We start from the raw sequence: 27002 nt of genomic DNA, 5'->3' as shown, positions 1-27002 counted from the left end.
TTTTCTCACCTCTTCTTTATCTTTTAAGAGTAAGTTCATGTTGTACTTCTTTCATGAAGTCTTTCTTGTTTTCCTAGGCTGAAGTGGTCTCTTTTTCTTTTGAACTTTCATATTATGGTATAATTTTCATACGCATTTGACTCATTCTACTTTGTATTTTAGTTATTCATGTATATTTCATATCTCTAATGCTAGACTCTAAGCTCTTTGGGAGTAGGTAGCCTATATTTTAAAATATATTGAAGAGATAGTGGGTTGTTAATCTGACTTTTCTAGTATTCTAACAGTTAACCTAATGATCTGGGCACCTGTTAATTACCTATATATCATATTTTAGGACTCTGTACAAGCAGAATTTCAATAGATAGAACTAAAAACTTCCAACTATTGCCAGTCACTGATTGATGTATTATTTTCACTCTTTACTCTCATTTTTATTGACTGAAGAGTGTGTTGGTAACTATTCCCCACCCTCCTTCTTTTCTTTCTTCCTACAAGTTTCCATGAAAATTGTTGGTACCTCAAAGGTCATCGGAGAGACTCATATGGGAATATGGCTAGTATCACATATAACTAATGATAAAATATATACTTTAAATGGTGTAAAACATATTATCCAAGGTATGTACTATAGCATAAAGAAGTATACATTCCTACAGTATAGTGGGATGTGCTTTGTACCATTGATGGAAATATCCATATTGACCATATAATTTCATAGGACTTCTGAAATATTAAATTATCATTGGGATACTCAGACTGGAATATCCAGTTAAAGATTTGAAAGTGGGGTTCTAGGATGATGGAGAGAGAGAGAGAGAATGAGAGAGTGTGTTCTTGCTTTCAGACCCACCATGATGCACTTCAGCCATCTTCCTTCCATGAATATACTATCTTCCTTCCAACATTCATCTAGGAACAATAATTCCATCTAGAAACCATTCCTGGAAAGGATATATACCTTATCTAAATGGCTTTACTCACTATCTCAATATCTTCCCAGAGTAAACATCCCTCCCTGGCCACCAGTCCCCTATATGTGTTATTTTTCACTATAAATTTATAAGATCCTTGATTATAGAAATTGCCTGGCTTTTTGTATCCCTAACATGTAGCACAGTATGTGGCATATAGTAAGTGACTAATAAATATTTTCATTTGTTTAGCCATTAAGCCTAGAGAAAAAGACCTGATAATGATCTGCATAGAGGTTTCTGTAAAAGTAACATCTGCTCTATGAAGGTTAGGATAATTTTGTTTTTCTTTAAATAATATTAAACCTGTCCTCACAGTACAATTGGTCAAGAGACTAAAGCTCACACTTTTGACCTGGCTTCCCCATGGCCCATATACAAAAGTCACTGAAGGAGAAGTCAGGGACTCCTTCCTTGTGTGTGGCATTGGTGTATAACCATGGCAACCTCAGAGGCGGTATAGCTATGCTAAGCTGAATTGATGCCAAATATCCTTTTCATGCTATTGTTAAACCTATTTTTGTTAACTACTTAATGGTCTATAAATATTTCCTTTCATTCCAATACCAAATCCTGAACCACTGGACCACTCAGCCCTTATCTGGGCTAACAAGGATGAATCATCCAGTGCATAGCAAGTAGAGAGAAGTGTTATGAGGGCAATGGCATGATGGGACAATGATGAAAACAAATTTTTTTAAACTTCATCATTTAAACTCCTGCAACTACTCTGCCCATCATTAGCTTCAGAAGAACAGTTTACAAAGGAAGAGGAAACTTGAATAATAGAGGTAATTCTGTGGCATTGTTAGGTTCCTTTCATCATCTTCACTACCGCCATGAAATAAATTATGTCATTTATTTGTTTTGTTTTTATTTTACAGTAAATTATTTATATAAAATTGAAGGAAATTATTTCTTCATGTGTATCCACAAAATTTTATGAATGCAGTGAATTTCTTCATGGATACTTTCAAAGCAAATTAAAGACAGCCCAGAGGCAGTTGTAGTGTAATAAATGAAAGCACCAAGCTTGGGATCAGAAGAGACTGGGATTCAAGTTCTCTCTCTCATACTTGTTGACTGTAATGAAGGGCAAGTCGCAACCACTCAGTTCCTTCAACAGTAAAAATGAGGATGATGATCCCTATGAAACTTATCCCATAGAGCTATCATGAGCATCACATGAGAAATGATGTGTAAATGTATTTCACAAACCTCAGTCTCATATCTATGTAAATGTCAGTTATTATTGTTTAGGGTATGGGAAGGAACTGTTTAGTTTTTTTTCTAGAACAACAATTCATTTTTCTAAAATAAGTGATCCACTACTATTCAAACTGAAAATGCAACTTATAAGAATTTTAAATAAAACTTGATTGACTGAAATCTAGTTAATTTTTACTACATCCAAATAGAAGAATAATACTCTCAGTAGCTGAGGGGATTTTGTTTTTTTTGTTTTCAATTTCTAGGTTCTATCTCAATCTCCTTTAAAAATAAGAATATGAGTTAGATTATTACAGTCATTATAGGTGATGCCAGGAATTGGATGCTTTAAATTTTCCATTAATTTGTCACAAAGTTCTTCTGTACATCCAGAAAAGATAGTGCTCATTCTTCCATTTGTTTGTTTTCCCTTTAAAAATAGCAGCAATTATTTTGTAGACAGAAATAATTGGAGTTCTTTGGAGAATTGTTGTAATTTATAATCTTCATACTCAGTATTCATAAATAAGGGTTCAGGAGTTTCCTTAGTCCTATGGACCCTCCACAAGGTTATTCATTGGTCATTAATGCCACTGGCAAGGTCTGTAGCACTCACATAACTGAATTTTTCTGAAGCCATTCCTTGTACCTCAAAAGTCCTACATCTCTTTCATTTGTTGTATTCCTACTTGTTCTGTAATGATTAACTAAATGTCATCTCCTTCATGAAACCTACTTTTTTTCCCCTCAGTCCTCACACAGAACTTTATGCACCTCTAATATAAATTTGTCCCAATGACTATGAATAATAAATTCCCCTGAACTGGTTTATTATTTAGATATGAACTGCATATTTCCATTACATTGGAATCAATCATTACATTTTATATAATTATAATTTTGAATAGTGAAAATTCATATACATATAACCACTTTAGGGGATTCATTATTCATGCCATTTTGGCTTTTACTGTACAGAGCAAATAATATTGTGTGTGATAATTACCTGTGTTTTTATCGTGTCAATTGCTAGATTAGTAGGTCCAAGAAGACAAGGATTATTTCTTAGATGAATTTTGTATCTCATCTAGAAATTAAGGAGTTCTAAATGCTGCAAAAGTTTAATATTAATTGAATGGATTAAAAGTTGAATGATAGAAGGGATGAGGAGTAGTACCTATGATGGTTGGTGGTGGATTATGAACTATACCACTATAGGTTATCTACTCTTATTTTATAGATTGAAGTCAAAATGATTAACATTTCTTGAAGGGGAAAAAAGCCTATTAGGAAAATAACAATATTATGAAAATTTTCTTGTCAAACAGAATTCCTGAATCTTTGCTTGAGTCAGACAGAAAGACACTGCATTGAATGTTACTCCAGTGGAAATTTTGTCTCTAAAGATGAATTTATATCTTTTTTTTCTTACAAAAAATAAACTTTGTGGTTTAATGGATTTTATTTTCCTATTTAGATTCCAGAAATCAGAAAGTTACTTATGTCACTCCAGGTGTTATAACTGATGAGCTATACTTCTTTTAAGCATCAATATCCTCCTCCTGTCATATGAATTCTGTTCAAGTTTCATTCTTTTCTTGTAACATTTTAATCTGTAAACTGTCTCAAGTTATTCCAGAAATAGGTAGGGTATACCTCTTAAATTAATCCACAAATGCCTATAGTTTTTTTTTTAAAGGAATAACATTCAGAAGTGATTTAAAACAAAATAGCCATTGTAAGTGAGAGGATTAATTTGAAAATTCCCAAATGAGATGATGTAGAAATGAAAAGTATTCTAGATAAGAAAATGTATCTCCCTGTGGTTCTACAGATTTAAATAGCAGAACATACTTAGGTGAACTTTTTACTCTTCACTCTATCTAACAGTTTACCTTAAATTTCTATCTATTATTTCTGTATCCATCTGCAGTTATGTATGTATGTATGTATGTATGTATGTATGTATGTATGTATGTATATCTTATTTTGTAGCTTTGCACCCATTCCCTTTTGGGTGATATTATCAGATATGTACTGTTCCTTTCAATAACAATGCTTATGTACAATAATATTTAGTTATTCTAAACTCTGTTATTGACTAAAAGATACCTACCAGCAATTATTTTTTCCAGTGTTTTTTATCCTTTTTATCATGGGAAATTTCAGGAATATCAAATTATGAATCAGCTCTCATTCTGTGACTTATTCACTTTCTATCTGACAAATAGAATACATGCCAGAGATATCAGAGAACTCAAGAGACTTAAGGCTTGTATTAATGGAAGGTGAAATGATATGAAATAGTACAGTGGTACTGTGGTTGTTCTTGTTATCTAATAGAAAACTAGACTTAGAATATGAATTGATCATTTGGAAAGAGTGCCTGTCATGCCCGCTTTCTAACTTATAAATGCATTTATTAAATGTCAGGAACTAAACCTCAATTAGGTTACTGCAACAGAATGTCACTTCATTGTTTTGTAGCTTTTTCACCCATCGTCTTCAGACAATATTATATTGACTGCTGTTTTTATGTTCCATAATGTATGAAGGGAGTTTAGGCACAATGACTTGTTTTAATATGGAGGTGGTAAATAGAGCATGAAACATTGCATAATTTATGTCCCCTTTATATTCAAAAGGGACTGTAACCTAACCAGAGGTCCAGAAGTGAGGATGAACTTGGAATATTATAAGATAAACTGGCCCAGAGAAGATTAATTTGGAAGCATAATGGAAGATGAAATTGGTTAGGTAAATTGTGGTTAATTGATGGAGAACTTTGAATATTAAACTGTGGTAGACTAGATAGAGATAGTAATGTTGTGCAATTGTTTTTCAGTCAGATCCAACTCTTCGTGAACCTATTTGGCGTTTTCTTGGCAAAGATACCATAATGAATGGTTTGCCATTTCCTGCTCCCACTCAGTTTACGGGTGAGGAAATCAAGGCAAACAGAATTAAGTGATTTGCCCATAGTCATACAGCTACTAAATGATTGAGGCAGAATTTAAAGTCAATTTTTATTCATCTGTTCTGTCACTCTATCTATTGTGCCACCTTACTGCACCTCGTAAAAATAAGGAATCTTTAAAGGACTACTATGATGAAAACATTGATTCAAGAAAATTAACCTTGAAATTTAGTATAAGATATATTGGAAAGGACTGTAATTAGAAGTTAGTTAAGATCTGTTATAATTATCTAGGTCCGAGGCAGTAAGGACATTAGGTTAATTGAAGTAGAGAAGGAGAAAGGGTGATATTATGGATGGAATGGATCCATAGTACTTGGTGAGTAACTGTATCTAAGGGACGATGAAGAGAGGAGTCATTCATTGATACAATTAAAATTTATTGAGTGCATAGTAGCCACTGTAGGGTATACACAAATGGATAAATAAAATATAAAACTTGTCTTCCAGCAGCTTAAAAATAAAGATGGCTATGGAACTTTTGACCTGTAATACACAGAGAGATGATGATATCAGTGATAAAAATAGTTATATTGGAAATATTACAGAGTATAGAAGGATCTTGGTTTTGGTTTTCTATGATATGATTTGTAAGTAGTCTCTTGTCTATATTTGCATAATTTCATGAATCGATTAATTGAAGGACAAATGGCTAATTGTATTTCTAATGTTCTGAAATTTCGAATTGAATATATATACATATATATCTCAATGATAAACATACTTGTCATATATATATAAACACAGACATATACACATAGATGTATATGTACACACATTAATTACTAAATCACTATCTGAATTTTAATGTTTTGATTCCCACCATTTTTTTAAACTGACATTTTTGTGAACCAATTAATCAGTCAACAAGCATTTTCTAGGCAGTTAGGTGGTAAAGTGGATGGAGCACTGAATTTGAAGACAGGAAGACTGAGTTCAAACCTGGCCTCAGATATTTTCTAGCTACGTAACCCAGGGCAAGTCAGTTAAGCTGTCTACCTCATTTTTCTCAATTGCAAAATAGTGATAATTATACTTACTTCTGAAGGATGTTGTAAGGATAAAATGAAGTGATTTTTGTGAAGCGCTTTTCAGACTTTAAAATGCTATGTACTAGAAGCTGAAGAATTTAACAATGTAGAGATTCACTCCACATACATAGAAAATCATGCAGAATTTTAAATGCTTTATCATTCAGTGTGATTCTTGCCCTTACTTTGCCTTAAATCCTGCAGAGGTCCCACTCTAGGTAATAGAAAATTTCAGGTTATTCAGTGATATCAATGCACCATTCAGGCTATTCATCCAGTGCTTCTTCTGCTTATTACATACTTAAATATCTTAAAAAGCATATATATTTATAGTTTGTATATATATATATATGTATATACGTGTGTATGCATACACACGTATATACGTTATATAGAGAGAGTATTTTATTTTCTCCAATTACATGTAAAGAGAGTTTTCAACATTCATTTTTCTAAGATTTTGAGTTTCATATGTTTTTCCCTTCCTCTCTTCCCTTCTCCCTCTCCAAGTCATCAAGCAATCTGATATAGGTTATAAACATACAATCCTATTAAATCTATTTCCAGGTTAGTCATGTTGTGAAAGAAGAGTGAGAACAAAAGGGGAAAACCACAAGAAAGAAAAAACAAAAAAGGGAAAATAGCATGCTCCTATCTGCATTCAGAATCCATAGTTCTTTCTCTGGATGTGGATAGCATTTTCCATGAGTCTTTTGGAATTGTCTTAGATTACTGTATTGCTGAGAAGAGTTAAGTCTATCATAGTTGGTCATCATGCAATGTGCTCCTCATCCTGCTTGCTTCACTGAACATCAGTTCATGTAAACCTTTCTAGATTTTTCTGAAATTCACCTGCTCATCATTTCTATTTTTTATTAATTTATTTTTAGTTTTCACTATTCATTTCCATAAGATTTTGAGTTCCAGATTTCTCCCCATCTCTCTTCTCCTCCCACCCCAAGATGGCATGCATTCTGATCACCCCTTCCACCAGACTACTCTCCCTTCTATCATCGCCCCCTCTTCCAAACACCTTCCCCCTTACTTTCTTGTAGGGCAAAATAGATTTCTATATCCCTTTCCCTATATATCTTATTTCCCAGTTGCATTTAAAAACAATTTTTAATATTTGTTTTTAAACTTTAAGTTCCAAATTCTTTCTCTTCTTCCCTCCCCACTCACTCTCATTGAGAAGATAAGTAATTCAACATAGGTTATACAAGTGTAATTATGCAAAACACTTCCATAATGGTTGGTTGGTTGTTGCCCCTTTTTGAAGAGGACCAAAATGACATCATCATGATAAAGTGAAGGTTCAGTAGGTCCAACTGTGGCAATAGGAGCTTGGAATGCTCTACCATAGGTTGAACCCAGAGAGTCCATGTGAGTATTTGGGGTGGATACTCCACATTTGGGCATCCTATGTTTGCTTTGAGCTATTTCAATTCTGTTTTGCTCATAGAGCACAGCACCCCTTCTGATGTGGGCATGCAATGCTGAGCAGTACTGTGGCAGTGTCTGCCATGTTGCACAGTCAAATCCAAAGTTCTTGAGAGAGACCTTGACAGTGTCCTTGTATTGCTTCTTCTGACCACCATGTGATCACCTGCCCCATGGGAGTTCTCCATAAAATAGTCTTTTTGGCAAGTGCACATTTTGCATTTGAACAATGTGGCCAGTCCATCAGAGCTGCACTCTCTGAAGCATAATTTGAATGCTTGGCAGTTCAGCCCGAGCAAGGACTTCAGTGTCTGGTACCTTATCCTGCCAGGTGATCTTCAGAATCTTCCTAAGACAATTCAAATGAAAGTGATTCAGTTTCCTGGTGTGGTGCTAGTAAACTGTCCATATTTCACAGGCATACAACAATGAGGTCGGTACAATGACTCTGTAGATCTTCAGCTTGGTAGTCAATCTAATACCTCTTCTCTCCCAAACTTTTCTTTGAAGCCTCCCAAACACTGAACTAGCTCTGACAATGCATGCATCAGCCTCATTATCAATGGGTACATCCCTGGAAAGTAAACTACCAAGGTAAGTGAACTTATCTACAGTATTCAATACTTCTCCATTTGTTGTAACCGATGGTTATAAATATGGATGGTGTGGTGGTGGCTGAGGGAGCACCTGAATTTTCTTAGTGTTAATTATTAGGCCAAAATTAGTACAGGAAGCAGAGAATTGATCCATATTTCATTGCATCTCAGGTTCAGAGGCTGCATTGAGTGCACAATCATCTGCAAACAAAAATCATGCACTAACATGCCCTCCACTTTGGTCTTGGCTTGTAGCCTTTTCAAATTGAAGAACTTGCCATCAGTATGGCAGTTGACCTTGATGCCATGTTCATCCTCATTGAAAGTGTTTAACAACATGGCTGAAAACATCAGGATAAAAAGCATGGGAGCAAACACACAGCCTTATTTCATTCCGCTGGTGACTGGGAAGGCAGGAGAGCTTTGTCCATTATCCAGAACTTGGGCAAGCATGCCATCATGAAATTGACATACATTACTGATGAGTTTCTCCAGGCAACCAAATTTTGACATAATTTTCCATAAGCCCTCATGACTAACAGTGTCAGAGGCCTTGGTCAAATCTACAAATGTTGTGTACAGACTTCTGTTCTTCTCCTGGCATTTCTTCCAGAGTTGTTGGGCAGCAAACACCATATCAACTGTTCCTCTGCACTTTCTGAAGCTACATTGGCTCTCAGATATATAACCATGTTCCAGGTGAAGAATCAGCCTATTAAAGAGGATTCTAGCAAGGATTTTGCCAGCAATGACTAAGACAGAGACCCCCTTGTGATTGTTGCAGGATAATTTATTCCCTTTACCTTTATAAAGATGGACAATGGAGCCATTCTTGAACTCCTGGAGATTAATTTCCTCTTGGTGTATAACCTGGAAAATTTCAGTCAGCTTTTGTATGCATCATGGTCCCCCTACCTTGTAATTTTTAGGTGGAATAGAATCAGCATCAGGTGCTTTGCTACATGAAAAGAGTCTAATGGCCCTCAAAATCTTTTCTTCAGTTAGAAGTTCAGCTAAGCAGGGATTGACTTCAACCTGAGGTAAATGGTCAGTGACCTCAGCATTGACTGATGATGGTCTATTGAGAACACTATGGAAGTGCTCAGCCTATCTCTCTAGGATCATGTCCTTATAACCAGTCAATGTGACTCTATCAACACTGAGTAGTTGTGATGCATCTTAGGTTTTTGGTCCATAAGTAACTTTCAGGGAATCATAAAAGCTCTTTGGATTATTGCTATCAGCATAAAACTGAATTTCATCTGCTTTACTGAACCAGGAATCCTACATCTCTCCAAACTTTGCTTGCACTTTGCTTTTGATGGAATTAAATGCTTCCTTCTTAGAAGTGGGTGAACTGTCTTACTGGTATATCCTGTGGAGTTCTCGTTTTTCTTTTAGTATCTTCTGAATTTCCCCATCATTTTCATTAAACCAGTCTTGGTGTTTGTAAGTGTTCTGACTCAGATGAGCAAATGCAGTGCTGTACATCAAATCTCTGAAAGCTGTCCACTCTTTTCTTCTCCTCTGTTGCCAACTGTGTATTGGCTCAGATTTCTCTCCAAGTTAGCAACAAATTGTTCATGCTCAGAGAAGATCTCTAATTTGTTGACATTAATTCTCCTGGTAGTCATTTTGCCTTGGGGGGTGGCACTTTTGATGAATGCAAATATTTTACTTGGAGAGGATAAGTCTATGATCAGTTCAGCATTCTGCACCACACATTACCTTTGCTACTCTCACATCTTGTCTTTGTCTTCTCCTTATAGACCATTAGTTGCCAATGTTTGCTGTGAGAGTGCCTCCATGAACTTTTATTGTGTTTAGGTAAATGGAAAACAGTGTTTGTGATGAGAAGGTCATGTGATTCAAGTCAAGTCTTCAACAATAAATGACCATTGCTGTTGCTGTTTCTAACTCCATTCCTCCCTAGGACTCTCTGCGAAGTCTGGTTATCTGAGCCTACTTTAGCATTAAAGTCACCCAGAATTATAAGCTTGTTGTCTTATGGGATATTGATGATACGAGTCTCTAGGTCTTCATAAAATTTTTCTTTGACCTCATCAGGGTTCCTCATGGTGAGAGCATAGACACTGATGATTGTGGCATGGTGTTTTCCTGAGAGTGGCAATTACATTGTCATGAGCCTGTCATTTGCTCCTTTTTCCAGGCATACCACCTTGCTGAGTAGATTAGTTTTGATTGCAAAACTCATGTCATGTACGTTGTGCTTCCCTTCATTGTACCCACTCCAGAAAATTTTGTATGCAGCTTCAGTAAGCTGGTCTTCATTTACTAACTTTGTTTCACTCAGGGCTACTATTTAGATGCAAAACCAGTTGAGTTCTCTTGCAACAAGAGCAGTTTGTCTTTCAGGTCTACTGAATTTTATGCTGTCCATAAGTATGCATACATTTTATGTGCTGATGGTGAGTGGAATCATTTTTGCAGATGTTTTTGTACATTTTGTACATTTTTTTTTTGTATTTTGATAACATAGTGGGATTCCCTGCCTACTGCAGTAATCAAGCCTGGGTTGAGTAAGCAGACAATGTTTAGGGCACCTTTTCTAGCCCCATTCTTCATGCCAGGAGGTGAGCAGTGTGATCCTTAAAAGGCTGCTCAGGGGGCTGCCAAGCCCCACTGCTGCTTTCAGTGAAAAATGACCCTATGGCCTGGGCCACCTGTGTGCAAGGTTGTGACTACAGCTCCCATGTATCCACACTCTCTGCTTCATCACTTGCCTATTGCCATGGGACTGAGGCATAATAGTAAAATTGTATAGGTGATGTCTTTTGATTCATGAGTAAATGAATTTAAGGGAGGCAAAGTTGCACGAAGTCATCAGCCTCGCTGTCTCCTCCAGAGCCATCATAGTTCAGTGGCAAGACAGAATCAAGATGACTGGTGATGGTTCAGGCTGCAGTGGATTACCTTAGAGTCTTTGGTATCTAACCAAGCTCTAAGTGCTCCACATTGCCTGCTTCAGCTGCCTTCGTGACTGTTGGAACAAATTATTCTCATCTGCCCATTCCACTAGAGGAAATCTTCGCATGCTTGGAGTAGACACCTCCCTAACTCAGCAATGAGTTTGAGACCCCTTGGTTACCCTCAACCTGTTTTGGTCCATCTGCCAAAACAGTTTACCAGGCTGTGCCAATGAGCATGCTACAGCTTTTTGGAGCCACAGGTGAGAGTTAGGTGAAATAGGTGGACACCAAAGGTGGAAAGAGTCCCAAAAAGGGCTCAGCAGTCATCACACCAAAGGTACCAGTCCTCCCTGAACACACCCTACACTCCACTATACAAGTGTAGTTATGCAAAACACTTCCATAATAATCATGTTGTGAAAGATTAAATATATTTCCCTCCATCCTCTCCCATCCCCACTTTTTCTATTTTCTCCTTTGCTCTTGTCGCTTTTCAAAAGTGTTTACTTCTAAATACCCCTCCCTCAGTATACCTTCCCTTCTTATAACCTCCCCTTATCCTCTTCTGCTTACTTTCCTATAGGTTCAGATACCCAATTGAGTATGTATATTATTCACTCCTTAAGCCAAATCCAATGAGAGTAAGGTTCACTCATTCCTTCTCACTTACCACCTCTTCCCCTCCACTGTAAAACCTTTTTCTTGCCTCTTTTATGTGAGACAATTTACCCCATGCTAGCTCTCCCTTTCTCCTCCTAATATCTTCCTCTTTTATCCCTTCATTTTATTTTTTAGATATTATCACTTTATATTCAACTTACCCTGGCTATCTATCTATCTATCTATCTATCTATCTATCTATCTATCTATCTATCTATCTATCTATCTATCTGTCTGTCTGTCTGTCTGTCTGTCTGTCTGTCTGTCTGTCTGTCTGTCTGTCTGTCTATATAATCTATCTATCTCCTCTAGGTACCTTAATACTGAGAAAGGTCTCATGAGTTTTAAATATTGTCTTTTCATATAAGAGCATAAACTTTAATAAGTCCTTTATGATTTTTCTTACCTGTTTACCTTTTCATGCTTCTCTTGATTCTTGTATTTGAAAGTCATATTTTCTGTTCAGCTCTGGTCTTCTCAGCAAGAATGCTTAAAAGTCCTCTATGTCATTGAACACCCATTTCCCCTCATGAAGTATTATATTCAGCTTTGCTAGATAGTTGATTCTTGGTTTTGATCCTAGATCCTCTGATCTCCAGAATATCATATTCCAAGTCCTTTGATCCCCTAATTTAAGCAAATAGATCTTATATTATCTTGATTGCATTTCCACAATATTTAAATTGTTTCTTTCTGGATGCTTTCAATATTTTGTCCTTGACCTGGAAACTCTGGAATTTGGCTACAATATTCCTAGGAGTTTTCCTTTTGGGATCTGCCAAGCCTAGAGGCCTGTATTGGGCTACCCGAGTCTTTCTTACCTGTCCAGGTCTTCGGCTGGCCACGCCGGATGCACATATGAGAGAAAGGACGTTCCAGAGTCAAACAGGGGTTGAGCTTTATTACAGGGTTTCGGTTACAAGTGCAGGGGCTCTTCTTTCTTAGGACGAAGAGGGGGAGATTTCCTAAGAAGGCTAAGCTTAAGGGAATGGAAGTAGAAGTACAAGCGGGGGAGAGAGGGGGAGGGGAGAGAGGAAAGAAAAGAAGCGGAGCCCTACTTTTCTCTTTGGCTCCACACGTGCTAAGAGCTTTCTGGCTTCCTCAATCCTACTTAATCTTCAGCCACACAGTTTGCATCTCAATACCATGCTGTTAGGTAACTAGGTGTGCTCCAATCCGGGACGACCTCGAGGGCAGGGAGACTCCACCCATCAGGTATCTCCGGGGGAGAGGCGGAAATACCCGAGCTAGCCGAGCTAGCTCGGTCTGACCTTCTCGAACCCCCGCTGTTCATGGAGGGCCTCGTAAGACTCTAAGATTTAGAAGTCCCACTTTTACCTGCCCGAGACTGTCCACACGGAATTGAGCTTCCAGTCCCAACAGGGATCACTTTCAAGGGGTAATCAGTGGATTCTTTCAGTTCCTGTTTTACCCTCTTGTTCTAGAATATCAGGACAGTTTTCCTTCATAATTTCTTAAAAGATGATGTCTAGACTCTTTTTTTGATTTTGACTTTCAAGTAGTCTAGTAGTTTTTATATTATCTCTCCTGGCTCTATTTTCCATGTCAGTTGTTTTTCAAATAAGATATTTCACATTGTATTGTATTTTTTTCATTCTTTTGGTTCTATTTTATAATTTTTTGATTTCTCATAAAGGCATTGACTTCCATTTGCTCCATTCTGATTTTTAACGAATTATTTTCTTCAGCGAGCTTTTGGACCTCCATTTTCATTTGGCCAATTCTGATTTTTAAGGCATTCTTCTCCTCAATGGCTTTTTGGATCTCTTTTGCCATTTGGGTTAGTCTATTTTTTAAGGTGTCATTTTCTTCAGTTTTTTTGGTTCTCTTTTGCAAATCATTCTCATTTCTTTTCCTAATTTTTCCTCTACTTCTCTTACTTGATTTTCAGAATCCTTTTTGAGGTCTTCCACAGCCTGAGACGAATTTATATTTTTCTTGGAGTCTTCTGATATAGGAGCTTTGACTTTGCTGTCTTCTTCTGGTTGTATGTTTTGATCTTCTTTGTCACCAAAGTAATATTCTATGGTCTGGGTTTTTTTTTATTCTGTCTGTTCATCTTCCCAGCTAAATACCTGACTGTTAATGTTTTGTCAAGGTAAGACTCTGCTTCCAGTGGGTGTGCTGTCCCAGGCTTCAGGGGTTTTGTTTCAGTTGCTCAGTCCCCCAACATCTGTGGACCCAGAGCTCTGGAAGCAACCTGCTGCTGCTGCTCCCACAGCCACTATTTCCCATACCCTGGGTCTGGGGCTGGACATCAGCCATACCATGCACTCCTCTTTCACCCAGGTCTGTCATGGTGTTATCACTGACCTTCTATACTGTCTTTGGCATTTGTAGGTTGAGAAGTCTGGAAACTGCCACAGTGGCCATTTAGTTTCTTGAGGCCTGCTCTAGCCCTACCTATTCTGGTGTAGCCCAAGCTAGATTGCACTCTACTCCCAATCTGGCTGAATATACCCTTCCTGTTGATCTTCCAGATTGTCTTGGGCTAGAGATTTGTTTCACTTTGTCATTTTGTGGGTTCTGTAGCTCTTGGATTTGTTTAGAGTCATTTTTTACAGTTATTTGAAGGGTTTGGTGGGAAAGCTCAAGCACGTCCCTGCTTTTACTCCACCATCTTGACTGTGACCTAATCATCATATCTTATAGCACAATAGTTATTTCATTACATTTATATACTGCAACTTGTTCAGTCATTCCCTAATTGATGGACATCCCTTCAGCTTCCATTCTTTACCACAACAAAAATAATTTCCATAAATATTTTTGTACATGTGGATCCTTTTCCCTTTTTTAAATGATCTCTTTGGAATGCAGACCTAGTAGTGGTTTTGCTGGATCACAGGGTATGCGCAATTTTATGTCCTTTGGGCATAATACCAAATTGCTCTCCAGGATGGTTAGATCAATTCACAACTCCACAAACAATGCATTAGTATTCCAATTTTCCCATATCTTCTCCAATATTTATCATTTTCCTTTTCTATCATATTAGCCAATCTTATAAGTGTCAGGTAGTACTTCAAAGTTATTTTAATTTGCATTTCTCTAATGCATAGTCAGTGAGAGAATAAATTTTTACTTCCCTTTTTCTTTGCTCCCCTGATTTGCTTATGGTATCACCCTTTATGACTAAATCATGTATCCATTTGACCTTATCTTGGTATACAGTTGATCTATACCTAGTTTCTACAATACTGTTTTCCAGTTTTCCTAGGAGTTTTTGTCAAATAGTGAGTTTTTATACCAGAAACTGGGTTTTTTTGGTTTATCAAACAGTAGCTATTATAGTCATCTGTTGCTGCTTCTTGTTCACCTAACCTATTCCAATGATCTACCACTCTACTTCTTAGCCAGTACCAAATAGTTTTGATGATTATTAGTTTTTAGTATAGTTTTAGATCTAGTATGGCTAGGCCACCTTCATTTACATTTTTTTTTATTAGTTCCTTTGATATTCTTGAACTTTTATTCTTCCAGATAAATATTTTGTTATTTTTTCTACCTCTATTAATGTTTTTGGTAGTTTGATTGGTATGCACTGCATAAGTAAATTAATTTAGGTAGAATTGTCATTTTTACTATATTAAATTGGTCTACACATGAAGAATTGGTATTTTTACAATTGTTTACATCTGACAAGCGTTTTGTAATTGTGTACTTACAGTTCCTATGTTTGCAAGGTAAGACTCGCAAATATATTATTTTGTGTATTGTTATTTTAAATGAAATTTCTCTTTCTATCTCTTGCTTCTGGGCTTTATTGGTAATATATAGAGATGTTGATTATTTATGTGGATTTATTTTATGTCCTTCAACTTTGCTAAGGTTATTTTTAGTTTTTTAGTTGATTCTCTAGGCTTCTCTAAGTATATCATCATATAATCTGCAAAGAGGGATAGTTTTGTTCCCTTATTGCTTAGTCTAATTCTTTCAATTTATTTATTTTTTTTACTTATTGCTATAGCTAACATTTCTAATACAATACTGAAAAACAGTGTTCATAATGGGCATTATGGTTTCACCCCTGATCTTATTGAGAATGCTTCTAGCTTATCCCCAGTACATATAATGCTTACTGATTGTTTTAGGTAGATACTGCTTATTATTTTCATAAATGAAAACTTCTTTTATTCCTATACTCTCTTATTCGTTTTAGTAGGAATAGGTGGTGTATTGTGTCAAATGCTTTTTCTGCATCTATTGAGATAATCATGATTTCTCCTAGACTTGTTATTTATATGGTCAATATTGAATGCATTCCTGGAATAAATCCCATCTGATCGTAGTGTTATGATGTATATTCTATGCATATATCCCAAAGTATAATGTGTCTCTCTGTATGTGTAGACATATCTATGTGATTGTGTATATTTACATGTTTCTGTATATATACATTTTGAAAATATAACCATATGCATGTATGCATGTGTATATAAACACATACATATAGGTATGTGTATTGTAGTATATTATAAATTTCTATATTTTGGTATATCTGAATGGATTTGTACATTTGGGTAGACTTACATACGTGCAGAGAAACCCCTCTATGGGTGTTCCTCTGTGTCTACCTATGGATCTATGTAAGTGTTAATACTGCATTTTGAAAAGAGAGATAGCTTTAATGTTAGCAAAGTGTGTTCAAGTGTTACCACTAACACATACTGCCTATGTAATTGTAGATAAATCACTATATCTTTCTGTGCCTCTATGAAACTCTGGGTGGTCATTCTTCATTAGTGGAGGAAACTCCTAGACTAATTCTCTAATTGGATAAAATTATAGATTTGGACCAAAAAGAAAAAACAAAACCAAAACCAAAAAAAAACACCAAAACCTATGTGTATGTTACATGTGCATATGAGTGTGTATTTATGTTTAACATCCACCTATTTATATCTAAGTATAGTGAAAGCTGCATTATGAAATGCAGACATATGGTAAAGAATTATACTTTTAAGTATACAGAAAAGGAAGATCTCACTTTTTCTTACCCCTTCTCTCTCTAAACATACTCCCACCTCCAATATTTCTCCTCTGTGTTCCCAGTCTCTGTGGCAAGATGAAAAGAAAACATGGGCAGGGCTTGTTCCTTAAAGAGGATACTTGTCAGAATGTAAAATAGTGGTGCACTATACTTAATGCCATGTCAAGCTCTGGAGAAGTAATTGGGTGTGTGTTCATAACTGATTTATGACTTGCACATTTTCTTATGCACCTGCCGAATTGTTATTCTGTTTTAGTGTTTTGTCAGTGCTCACAACCTCAAAGCTTCATGTTTTCAGATGTAGCACTAGAGCCAAAGCAATTTTTCATCTAACTGTAGCCTGGATAGATTATATTAAAATGAGGTGGGAAAGGATTTTCCAGGGAGTTACGTTTCCCCAGTATAGGATGTGGCTTTCCTTTGATTATAATTGGTATGTGCTGTTTGAAAATATATTTTTCTGCTGCATTTCCTCACACATTGATAGAACAGCACAGATATTTATGCTTTTTAAATAAAACTTTTCTTCACGTGAAAATGATTGTTTATCTGAATTTTTTCACATCTTTATTTTTTTCCTATATACATATTTGACAGTTTTGGCTGTACTTTCAAATTATATTTGTACATTTTTTTTCCTCTGGGCTTCATATCTAATAAACTTTGTTTCTTTCTTGATTCCTTAGGGTGGGGGCAAGTGTCCAGTTCTCCTGTGAAGATAATTATGTGCTTCAGGGTTCTAAGAGCATAACATGTCAAAGAGTCACAGAGACACTAGCAGCATGGAGTGACCACCGGCCTATCTGTCGTGGTAAGGAATATGATTTGGGTCCTCTTTTTTGTTTACTGTCTAGGTACTTTTTGTGACCAGTTTGTAAACTGACAAAATAAGCAATGGTCAAAAGACCTAAGTTCAAACTAGTACCAGCTTTTCACTGACATCTCTTTGTGACTTGCATCAAGGAATTAAACCTAGTTTCCTCATCTGCAAAATGAGGGAATTGAACTGAGTCATTTCAATTCTAGTTAACTAACTAATACAATTTGGTACCTTTCTCTTCAAATTTTAGTTACTTACTTATCCCTTACCCATTTTTTCTGAGAATTTTTAACCCTATGTCCATTTGAGCTAATTGAATAGAAGACATCCAAAAATTCTCTTGTTCCTAAGAATTCCTGCTTCTATTCTAGAAACAGGGCCAAAAAAAGAAGGAGAGAAAGACATAAAACTTGTCCTTTCACAAACATTATTTTCCCCTAATCATAATGAGTAACTTTTCAACTTTAATTATTTAAAACAATTTCTCCATTCCTGTTAGTTAATTTTCTAGTGGTAATTTCTTTACGTGTCAGTTTTTCAACCCCTAAGGTAAGATAACTCACACTTTCACTTAACAAGTATGTCTGAAAATTAGTTATTTTATGAAAAAAAAAAGACTGATTAAAGAAAAGAAGCATGATAATCTGATAAAATGGGCTGAAATCCAGGAGAGAGTTACATACATTGGAAATATATATTATATTAAAACAAAATAGATCAATAAAATATATAATTTTTTATTGTATAGAAAGATGATGATTTTTTTCAAACCAAGCAATTCCTAAATGCCTTCTGCTAATTCGTAGATAAATTTTGATTTGTGTTAGTGGAAGGAATATCCATAATAATAATGGTTCAAATTGTTCAAGTGATTTAGTGTTGAAATAGAAGTGTACATGGCATTGGGCATGGTATTGTTAGGCTTACTAAGCTTAAATAATGCATTATGCTTGCCTCTAATAAGCTTCAATATAGTAGGGGGCTAAGATAAGGAGATAATATATAAGATTACATAATACATACATCAGAGAGCTTCAAAAGAAACTCTTCTATGAGATACAGAGCAGGTATGCTTTTATCTAGGTTCAGGTAAGGTTTAATGTATAAGACTTGATTTTAGTTGGGTATTTAAATAATTAAAGGGGAAATTTAAGGATTTCTAGGTATAATGAGCAACATGAGCAAAAGTGTGGAGTTGAGAACACATCTGGTACTTTTAATGACATTAATATATGGTTGCTAAATAAGTGAACAAAATAGATATAATGATTTTACTATAATTATATCTCCAATATTTTCTTGTTAGTTTTGGCTTGAGAAAATGGTTTAAGGCAGCCAAAAATATTTCTTTAGAATTTTTTTTTCTTCTTATGCCTTATGTGGAGCAGAACATTTTCAAAACTTTAAATAAGTTGTTTTTTTTTTTTTTAATTAAGGTTTTAAACTGGCTTAGTGTAAGTTTCAGGAGAGCTGGGACTTTTTGTGATTCATCTTTACACGTTCTACAGCCCATGGAATTCTACACATTGTAGACAATACATACTAAAATGAATTTTTAAAAAATGAGCAGCTTAGCAATAAACAAAATTCAAAAATATTCCAAGTGAGTGAATTTTTATGTTTACTTTTACAGAAATGAGAGTCAGGAAGGACTATATAAGTCCCCATTATAAGCAATAGAAACTATTTCTGATTTTTTGTCTACTTTTCAAATATTTTAATTTGAAAAGTCAGTTCAGTTTTTTTAAGGTCTTATGTAACAGAATTGCTTTTCTGTGGTGGGCATAAAAGAGTTGATTTGACCTCTACCCATGCTCTAATGTACAAATACCTCTGGCTCTGTTGCAGCAGGTTATTTACTTGGGTATTTGTAGAACCAGAGAGTGAGAATATATATCACAGTTGTTCTTGCTCTGGAAAAAGGATAGGCTCATTTCTAGACCAAACTATGAAATGGGAAATTTTTCTTCTTTTCATCCCTACCCCAAACCTCTATGTACCTCAAACCTCTATTTAGCGGTATCTTTCAACACCTTACAGACCTTATAGTGTCCCTTTAGACATTACTTAACATTCTTGTCTCCCATAACTAGTCAAGGGTCATTACCTCATTACTTCCAATATTTTGGCACTTCTTAAAATATTCTCTTCCTGTATCTCATTCACTGTGAACGATGTCTGTTACAGGAACTTTTGGGTTACCCTTTAAGAAAGGACCTTGATACTGAGAATTCTACAGATAAAGTAGTTAAATTGTCCATTTTGGAGAAGGGAATCTTTTTATGACTTTTAAATCTTAAGAGTAACTCGTCATGGTCCAAGAGACACACATCTATACTTCATCTCAGCCCAAATAGGTTACGAAACAATCAAATGCCACATCTCTAAGGGCATCATGATATCGTGGAAAGAGGACTACATTTGGAGGCAGATGAACTGTATTCAAACCCCCTTTCTCATCATATGCCTGTGTCCCTTTGAGCATGGCAATCTCCATTCTTCCAGTAACCTGACAATGCACAGTTTATATAACTTGGGGAGGTTAGATTTATAAGGCCCTGCTAAGGCTGACATGCTACGATCCTGATAATGATGACTTTCTTTCTCTCTGAATAAAAAAGGAAATGAACATATTCATGAGTGTGAATAGCGAGACAGAATTCAATTACTTTTTTTTATTGTCTCTGGGCTGACTTTCCTGAAATTAAAAATACTTTCTTCAGTTAAAGTTCTCAATTTCTCAAGATTGCAACTTTTAGGTGCATTTTAAATTTTAAATTACATTAATTTAAATTAATCATTTATTCCTTGTTTTTAAGGATTTCTTGTTACAAATGATTGATAGACCTGTGATAATAGAATAGAAATTATATTCAAAACAAGAAGAAATCTTATTGAAGTTCCACATAAGATTCAATTCAAGTTTTTTTTTTTCCATTCTACAAAATTATTTTTAATAGTTTGAAATATCTAATGCTTCTGAAGGGACATCTAACTATATATTTTACATTATAAAGCACCTTCATTTGTTTCTTGTACCATGACTATGTACTTGAAGAATCTGTAATTTCATCATCTTTGAGAGCCATTCCTCAATAGGAGTACGTCATCAATTGATGTGATCGCAAATCATGTATGACTTGGCTGATAAATCTTGCAAAGTTTCTACAGACACACAGAGGTTAAATGACATGTGTTCAGTCACATAGATAATATCAGAGGTACAATTTGAATCTACATCCTTCTGACTCTAAACCATAAGGAAGTATAAATTTTAGCTGTAATAAAAATGAGAAATAGTAAATATGAAGACAACTCTGTGGTAGCATGCCTAATGTTTTTTTCCTCCCTCATATTCCAGGATCCTTTATTTATCAAATACAGCAAAAGTTTTTTAAGACTAAAAATACTTTATATTCCTATATAAATATGTTTACAAATCTGTGGGAAAAGTGTGATTCCCACCACCCCCCTTGTTTAGATCTTTATAGAGGGTCTCTAAATTTCTTTAATTAGCCTGTTTTGACTACTGTGGGATTTCTTGATAAAAGCATCTGATAAATTGCTATGAGTCAGAAGTGATTCTTCACATCTGGACATTTGGGGGTAGTTAGCCAAGATTCACATTAGCTAATTGCTTTTGAGTACTAAAGGAATGTTACTTTTTCTTCCTGTTACAAAACAGATGAATGGTTGTCATAGCTCAGTAATTATACAAGTGATTTTGTTTGAAATCATGCTTACTTCATTAAGGGATATGAAAACAAGTTTTATGGCTCCTTATTGGATAAGTCATTATAAGCTGTTAAAAATCAATTGAGTACCTTTAATTGGCAGGGATTTTTTGTCTTAAAGAACTCATTTTGGTAAGCATTTATTAAGTGCTTAATATATTCAAAGCACTGTGTTAGATATGGAAAATATAGACAAAGTAAACAGACAAGACACAGTCTTCAGTTGATTTCATATCCTGCTAGAATCACTGAAAGAACTATAGTTGACATTTTATCTAAGAGAGCATCCAGATTGACATTACATGCCATTAGATTTAAGGACAATAGTGGAATGAAATTAAACCTTAAGATAATATACTTGATTTCAATGTTTTTTACATTAGTTCAAATGGAAATAAACACACTATTAGAAGCCACAACTATAGCTTCCCCTCTTCCCAGAATCACAAAATTTGGGAGTAAGAAGGGATACCATTGAAAATCTAGTTCAACTCTTACTGGAAAGGAATTTCCACCATAACAAACCCAACAAATAGTGATTTACTTATTTCTTGAAAACCTCGGAGGAATGGGGGATGCCCAAGATGGTAGAATAGAAGGATGTATCTGCTCTAGCTCTCCCTTCATAACCGATAAAATACCTGTAAAAATTATTCTAAGCAAATTCTAGAGAAGCAGAATCCACAAAATGACAAAGTAAAGCAGATTTCCAGCCCAAGACAACATAGAAGGCCAACAGGAAAGTTCTATCACACCATGCTTGGAGCTTGGTACAGCCCAGCCTGGACTGTGAACCACAGACAAGACTAGAGTAGGCTTCAGGGTGTGGAATCATAGGTAACAGCTGCGGTTTCCTGGTTTCTCAACCCACAGATGATAAAGACAGCTTCAAAAGTCAGTAAGAAAGTTCTTTCACCTGGGTGAGAGGGGAGTGTGGTCTGGCCCCAGTCTCAGCTCCAGGGCAGCAATATCCACTTTTGGAACACTTGGCCTAAAGACCTTGGAGGAATCAAGTAGGTAATCTGGATCTCAGACCTGAGTGGCAGTCCTGGGAGGATAAGGAACACTGGCGCTGGCATGGTGGAGCTGGTGGTGGTTATGGAAAGGGAACTCTACTCACAGTTCCAGGGCAGAAAAGATTGCTTGTCATTGCTCACAGACCAGAGTGCAGGCCAGGAGAGGAATAAACTCCTCTTCCTTGATTGCACCACCTTGGGGGAACTGAGAACTTACAGGTCCCTAGAGATATCTCAGAGAACAGCTGCACAAAACCTCTGAAGCCTAGAGTAGTATGCCTTTTATTTGACAAAGGACTCAACTGGCTGGGAAAATGCCCAAAAAAGGGAAAAAAATAATAAGACTATAGAAGGTTTACTTCTTGGTGAACAGGTATTTTCTTCCACCCTTTTGGATGAGGAAGAACAAAGCATACCATCTGAGGAAGAACAAAGCATACCATCTGAGGAAGACATCAAAGTCAAGGCTTCTACATCCAAAACCTCCAAAAAATGCAATGGTATCAGACCATGGAAGATCTCATAAAGGATTTTGAAAATCAAGTTAGAGAAGTGGAGGAAAAATTGGGAAGAGAAATGAGGGTGATGCAAGAAAATCATGAAGAACTAGTCAACAACTTGCCAAAGGACACCCCAAAAATGCTGAAGAAAATAACACTGTTAAAAATAGACTAACCCAAATGGCAAAAGATGTTCAAAAAGCCAACGAGGAGAAGAATGTTTTAAAAAGCAGAATTGACCAAATGGAAAAGGAGGTGCAAAAGTTCACTGAAGAAAATAGTTCTTTAAAAATTAGAATGGCCCCTGGGAGCTCCAGGAGGAGCCTGCAGAGGCAACTACTCTCTCCAGCCCATTTTGCAGATCATGCAAATGCAGATTCATGCAAAATGCTATGTTCCTGGCTTTCCAATCCAACTGCAGCTCCATGGAGAAAAGTGCTAGTGGCTACCCAAACGGTGAAGAGAAGAAAGAAAAGATGAAGCAGACAATCATAAAAGACTGGAAGACACGTTTAAGCTGCTTCCTGCAAAACTCATTCACACCTGGGAAGTCAAAAGCTAACAAGAAAGGCGAATAGCAAGCTTTTATTAGACCTTCTCCTGAAGAAGCGCAGCTGTGGTCAGAAACTTTTGATAGCCTTCTTGCCAATAAATTTGGTCTTGCTGAACTTAGGGCTTTTTGAAAATCTGAGTTTTGTGAAGAAAACATAGAATTCTGGCTGGCCTGTGAAGACTTCAAGAAAACCAAGTCTCCCCAGAAGTTGACCTCCAAGGTCTGGAAAATTTATACTGACTCCATAGAAAAGGAGGCTCCAAAAGAGATAAATATAGACTTTTAAATTAAAACCATGCTCATAGTATTGAAGAGGCTACAACTGGCTGCTTCATGACTGCCCAGAAAAGAGTCTAAGTTTGATGAAAAACAATTCCCAGCCCAGATTTTTGGAGTCTGAATTTTATCAGGACTTGTATAAAAAGTCACAGATTACTAGAGAGCCTCAGGCTACATGAATGAGCATGGGAAATGAAGTAGAGCAACAGAAAGAACATTTGACTTTTTCTTGCTAAGAAGGAAGGCCTGTGGCCCATGAAACCTAATAAAAACTGATGGTCTAAAAGACAAGCATCAAATTGAATCTGGGTATTCAGGAAACATCATACTAAGTAGTGATTCTGCAAGTTGAATTGCATTATGAATAACCATGACAGTAATGGCATAGGAGAAGATCTGTTTGATTGTCTTGGAAGTGTTGTGTATAGAAGACAGTGAATACATTGTCTAAGTGATGTATATTTTTAATTCACACTGGAGAAGTTGATATTCCAGAGCAGATATAAGACTATTCCTTTGAAAGAGTTTAGTTTTTTTAATCAAATAGACCTAGGGGAGATCATATATAGCCTTGATTAAATGATTATGCATCTCTTCCTAAACTAGTCCATTTTACCACTGTCTGATTGAAAGGTTTACTATGTACAGAGGCAAGTCCATATGATCCAGTCATTTGTGTTATACTCCCTCATCGTGGAGAGAAAGAAGTGGTCCATGTACATGTTGTCATATGTTACAGGTTAAGGTTGTGTAGAACGGTACCACATTTGTGAATGCTAAAAAAAAAAGTCTTGAAGGCAGCTAAACTTCAATTAAGTGGTCTTTAAATACTTGTTTTAAATAAATTTATTTTGATATTTTAAAAGATTAGAATGCAGCAGGTGGAAGCTAATAACTTTATGAGAAACCAAGAAATTATAAAACAAATGAAAACAGTGAAAAAAAATTGAAGACAGTGTGAAATATCTCATTGGAAAGACAACTGACCTGGAAAATAGGTCCAGGAGAGATAATTTTAAAATAATTGGTCTACCTGAAAACCATCATCAGAAAAAGAATCTCAGCGTTGTCCTTCAAGAAATTATCAAGAAAAACTGCCCTGGTATTCTAGAACCAGAGGGTAAAATAGAAATGGAAAGAATTCACCAATCACCTCCTGTAAGAGATCCCAAAAGAAAAACTCCTAAGAATATTGTGGCCAGATTCCAGGTTAAGGAGAAAATATTACAAGCCACCAGAAAGAAACAATTCATGTATTGTGGAAATATAATCAGGATAACACAAGATTTAGCAGCTTCTACACCAAGGGATTGAAGGGTTTGGAATATAATATTCCAGAGGTCAAAGGAGATAGGATTAAAATCAAGAGTCACCTACCCAGCAAACTGAGTATAATACTTCAGGGGAAAAACCAGAATTTCAATGAAATAGAGGACTTCCAAGCATTCTGCTTGAAAAGAGCAGAGCTGAGTAGAAATTTTGACTTTCAAATACAATCTAGAAATATGAAAAGATAAACAGAAAAGAGAAGCCTTAAGGGACTCATTAAAATCGAACTGTTTACATTCCTACACTGAAAGATCTTATTTGTAACTCATGAGACCTTTTACAATATTAGGGTAGTTAGAGGAAATATATGTGTAGGTGTGTATGGGTATGTATGTATGTTTATATCATATATGTTTAAGTATGTATGTGTACATGGGTGTATGTCTGTATATATACATGTGAGCTGAATTTGAAAGGAGTATTCCTAAAAAAATAAAATTTACTGTTGAATGGAATGTACTAGGAATAAGAGAAAAGGAGTGGCAGAATATAGTAAATCATCACACATAAAAGACGGAAGAAAGCTTTTACAATTGAGAGGAAGAGGGGGGAGATGAAAGGAAATAACTAAGCCTTACTTTCATGGGATTTGGCTTAAGGAAGAATAACACACACTCAGTTGAATATGGAAATCTGTTTTGTCCTGCAGGAAGGCAAAGGGGAAGGGGATATGAGAGGGACAATAATTGAAAGAACCGCAAATTGGGGAAAGGGATAATCAGAAGCAAACACTATTGTGGGAGGATAGGTCACGGGAGAGAATAGAATAAACTGAGAGCAGGATAGGACAGCAAGAAATGTGGTTAGTCTTTTACAACGTAACTATTGTGGAAGTACTTTGCATTGTTACACATGTATGACCTATATTGAATTGCTTGTTTTCTCAGTAAGGGTGAGTGGGGAGGGAGGGAGAGAATATGAAACTCAAAGTTTTAATAATGAATGTTAAAAATTATTTTAGCATGCAACAGGAAATTAAGATATATAGGGAACAGAGTATAGAAATCTATTTTGCCTTAGAGGAAAATAAAGGGGAAAGGGAGATAGAGGAAGGGTGGATAAAAGAAGAGAGGACAGACTGGAGGAAGAGGTGAATTGGATGAATGCTGTCTTGGGGTGGGGGGTGGGGAGACATGGGAAAAAATTTTAAATTGAAATTCTTGTGGAAGTGAATTTTGAGAACTGAAAAATAAATAAATAAACAAAATAAATGAAAAAGAAATCCTCTAAAAAGGGAGAACTCACCATGCTTCAAGGCAACCCATTTCACTTGTGAACAACTCTAAATGGTTGGAAATTTTTCCTAATATCAAGCCTAAAATGGCTTCTTTGCATAATAAGAAATGTAGTAGTCATGGTTGTAGTAGTAGCAGCAGCAGCAGCAGCAGGAGGAGGAGGAGGAGGAGTAATTATTGTCGTTGTTTGTCCTTTGTTCTTGAAGAGGACCACGATGTCAGGGAGACGATGCCATGACATGGAAGTGAATTGGATTTAAGTGAGGGAGGGCTGTACAAAGTCACTAGCCTCACTTCCTCCTCCGGAGTCATCTGGGTCCAGTGGCAAGATGTAGATCAGGACAACTAGAGATTGGCCTGGATGTAGTGGTTGACCTTGCCCTTTAAGACCTAAGCTCTTTAACAAATCTCATTTTGACTGAAGCAGGAAATAAAGAATAACATTTTACCTAGTCTGGAAAGGGAAGACACTCAGGGTTTCTGGTCAAAACTAAAACAATTGTTATTTACATTCACTCTGAGCCAGTCAGGGCCCAAATAGTGACCAAGTGAGACTTGGCCTGGGAACTATTGTTGGCCAATCAGTTAGAGCCAGAGTGATTTGGATCTAAGGCATGGTCCTTAAGAAAAAGAAAATTTAGCCCATAAACCCCAAGACATCTTGTGAGATTTTAGTGATCAAAATTTACATTCCTTTGGGCAGAA

At 36.0% G+C, this 27002-nt stretch overlaps 1 protein-coding gene and 1 pseudogene across 1 annotated transcript in view; both read left to right on the top strand.

The window, feature by feature from the left end:
* CSMD1 (CUB and Sushi multiple domains 1) overlaps positions 1-27002 on the top strand; it is a 2598423-nt gene that overhangs the window by 1689856 nt on the left and 881565 nt on the right. The window contains exon 9 of the mRNA XM_072634370.1: positions 17518-17642. Coding sequence (XP_072490471.1) covers positions 17518-17642 — 125 coding nt within the window. The remainder of the gene's footprint in view (positions 1-17517; positions 17643-27002) is intronic.
* LOC140527686 (regulator of G-protein signaling 2-like) lies at positions 23282-24059 on the top strand (annotated as a pseudogene).

Source organism: Notamacropus eugenii, chromosome 1 (genome assembly GCF_028372415.1).
Source record: "Notamacropus eugenii isolate mMacEug1 chromosome 1, mMacEug1.pri_v2, whole genome shotgun sequence".
NCBI lineage: Eukaryota > Metazoa > Chordata > Mammalia > Diprotodontia > Macropodidae > Notamacropus > Notamacropus eugenii.
This window is presented reverse-complemented; position numbering and strand designations above follow the sequence as displayed.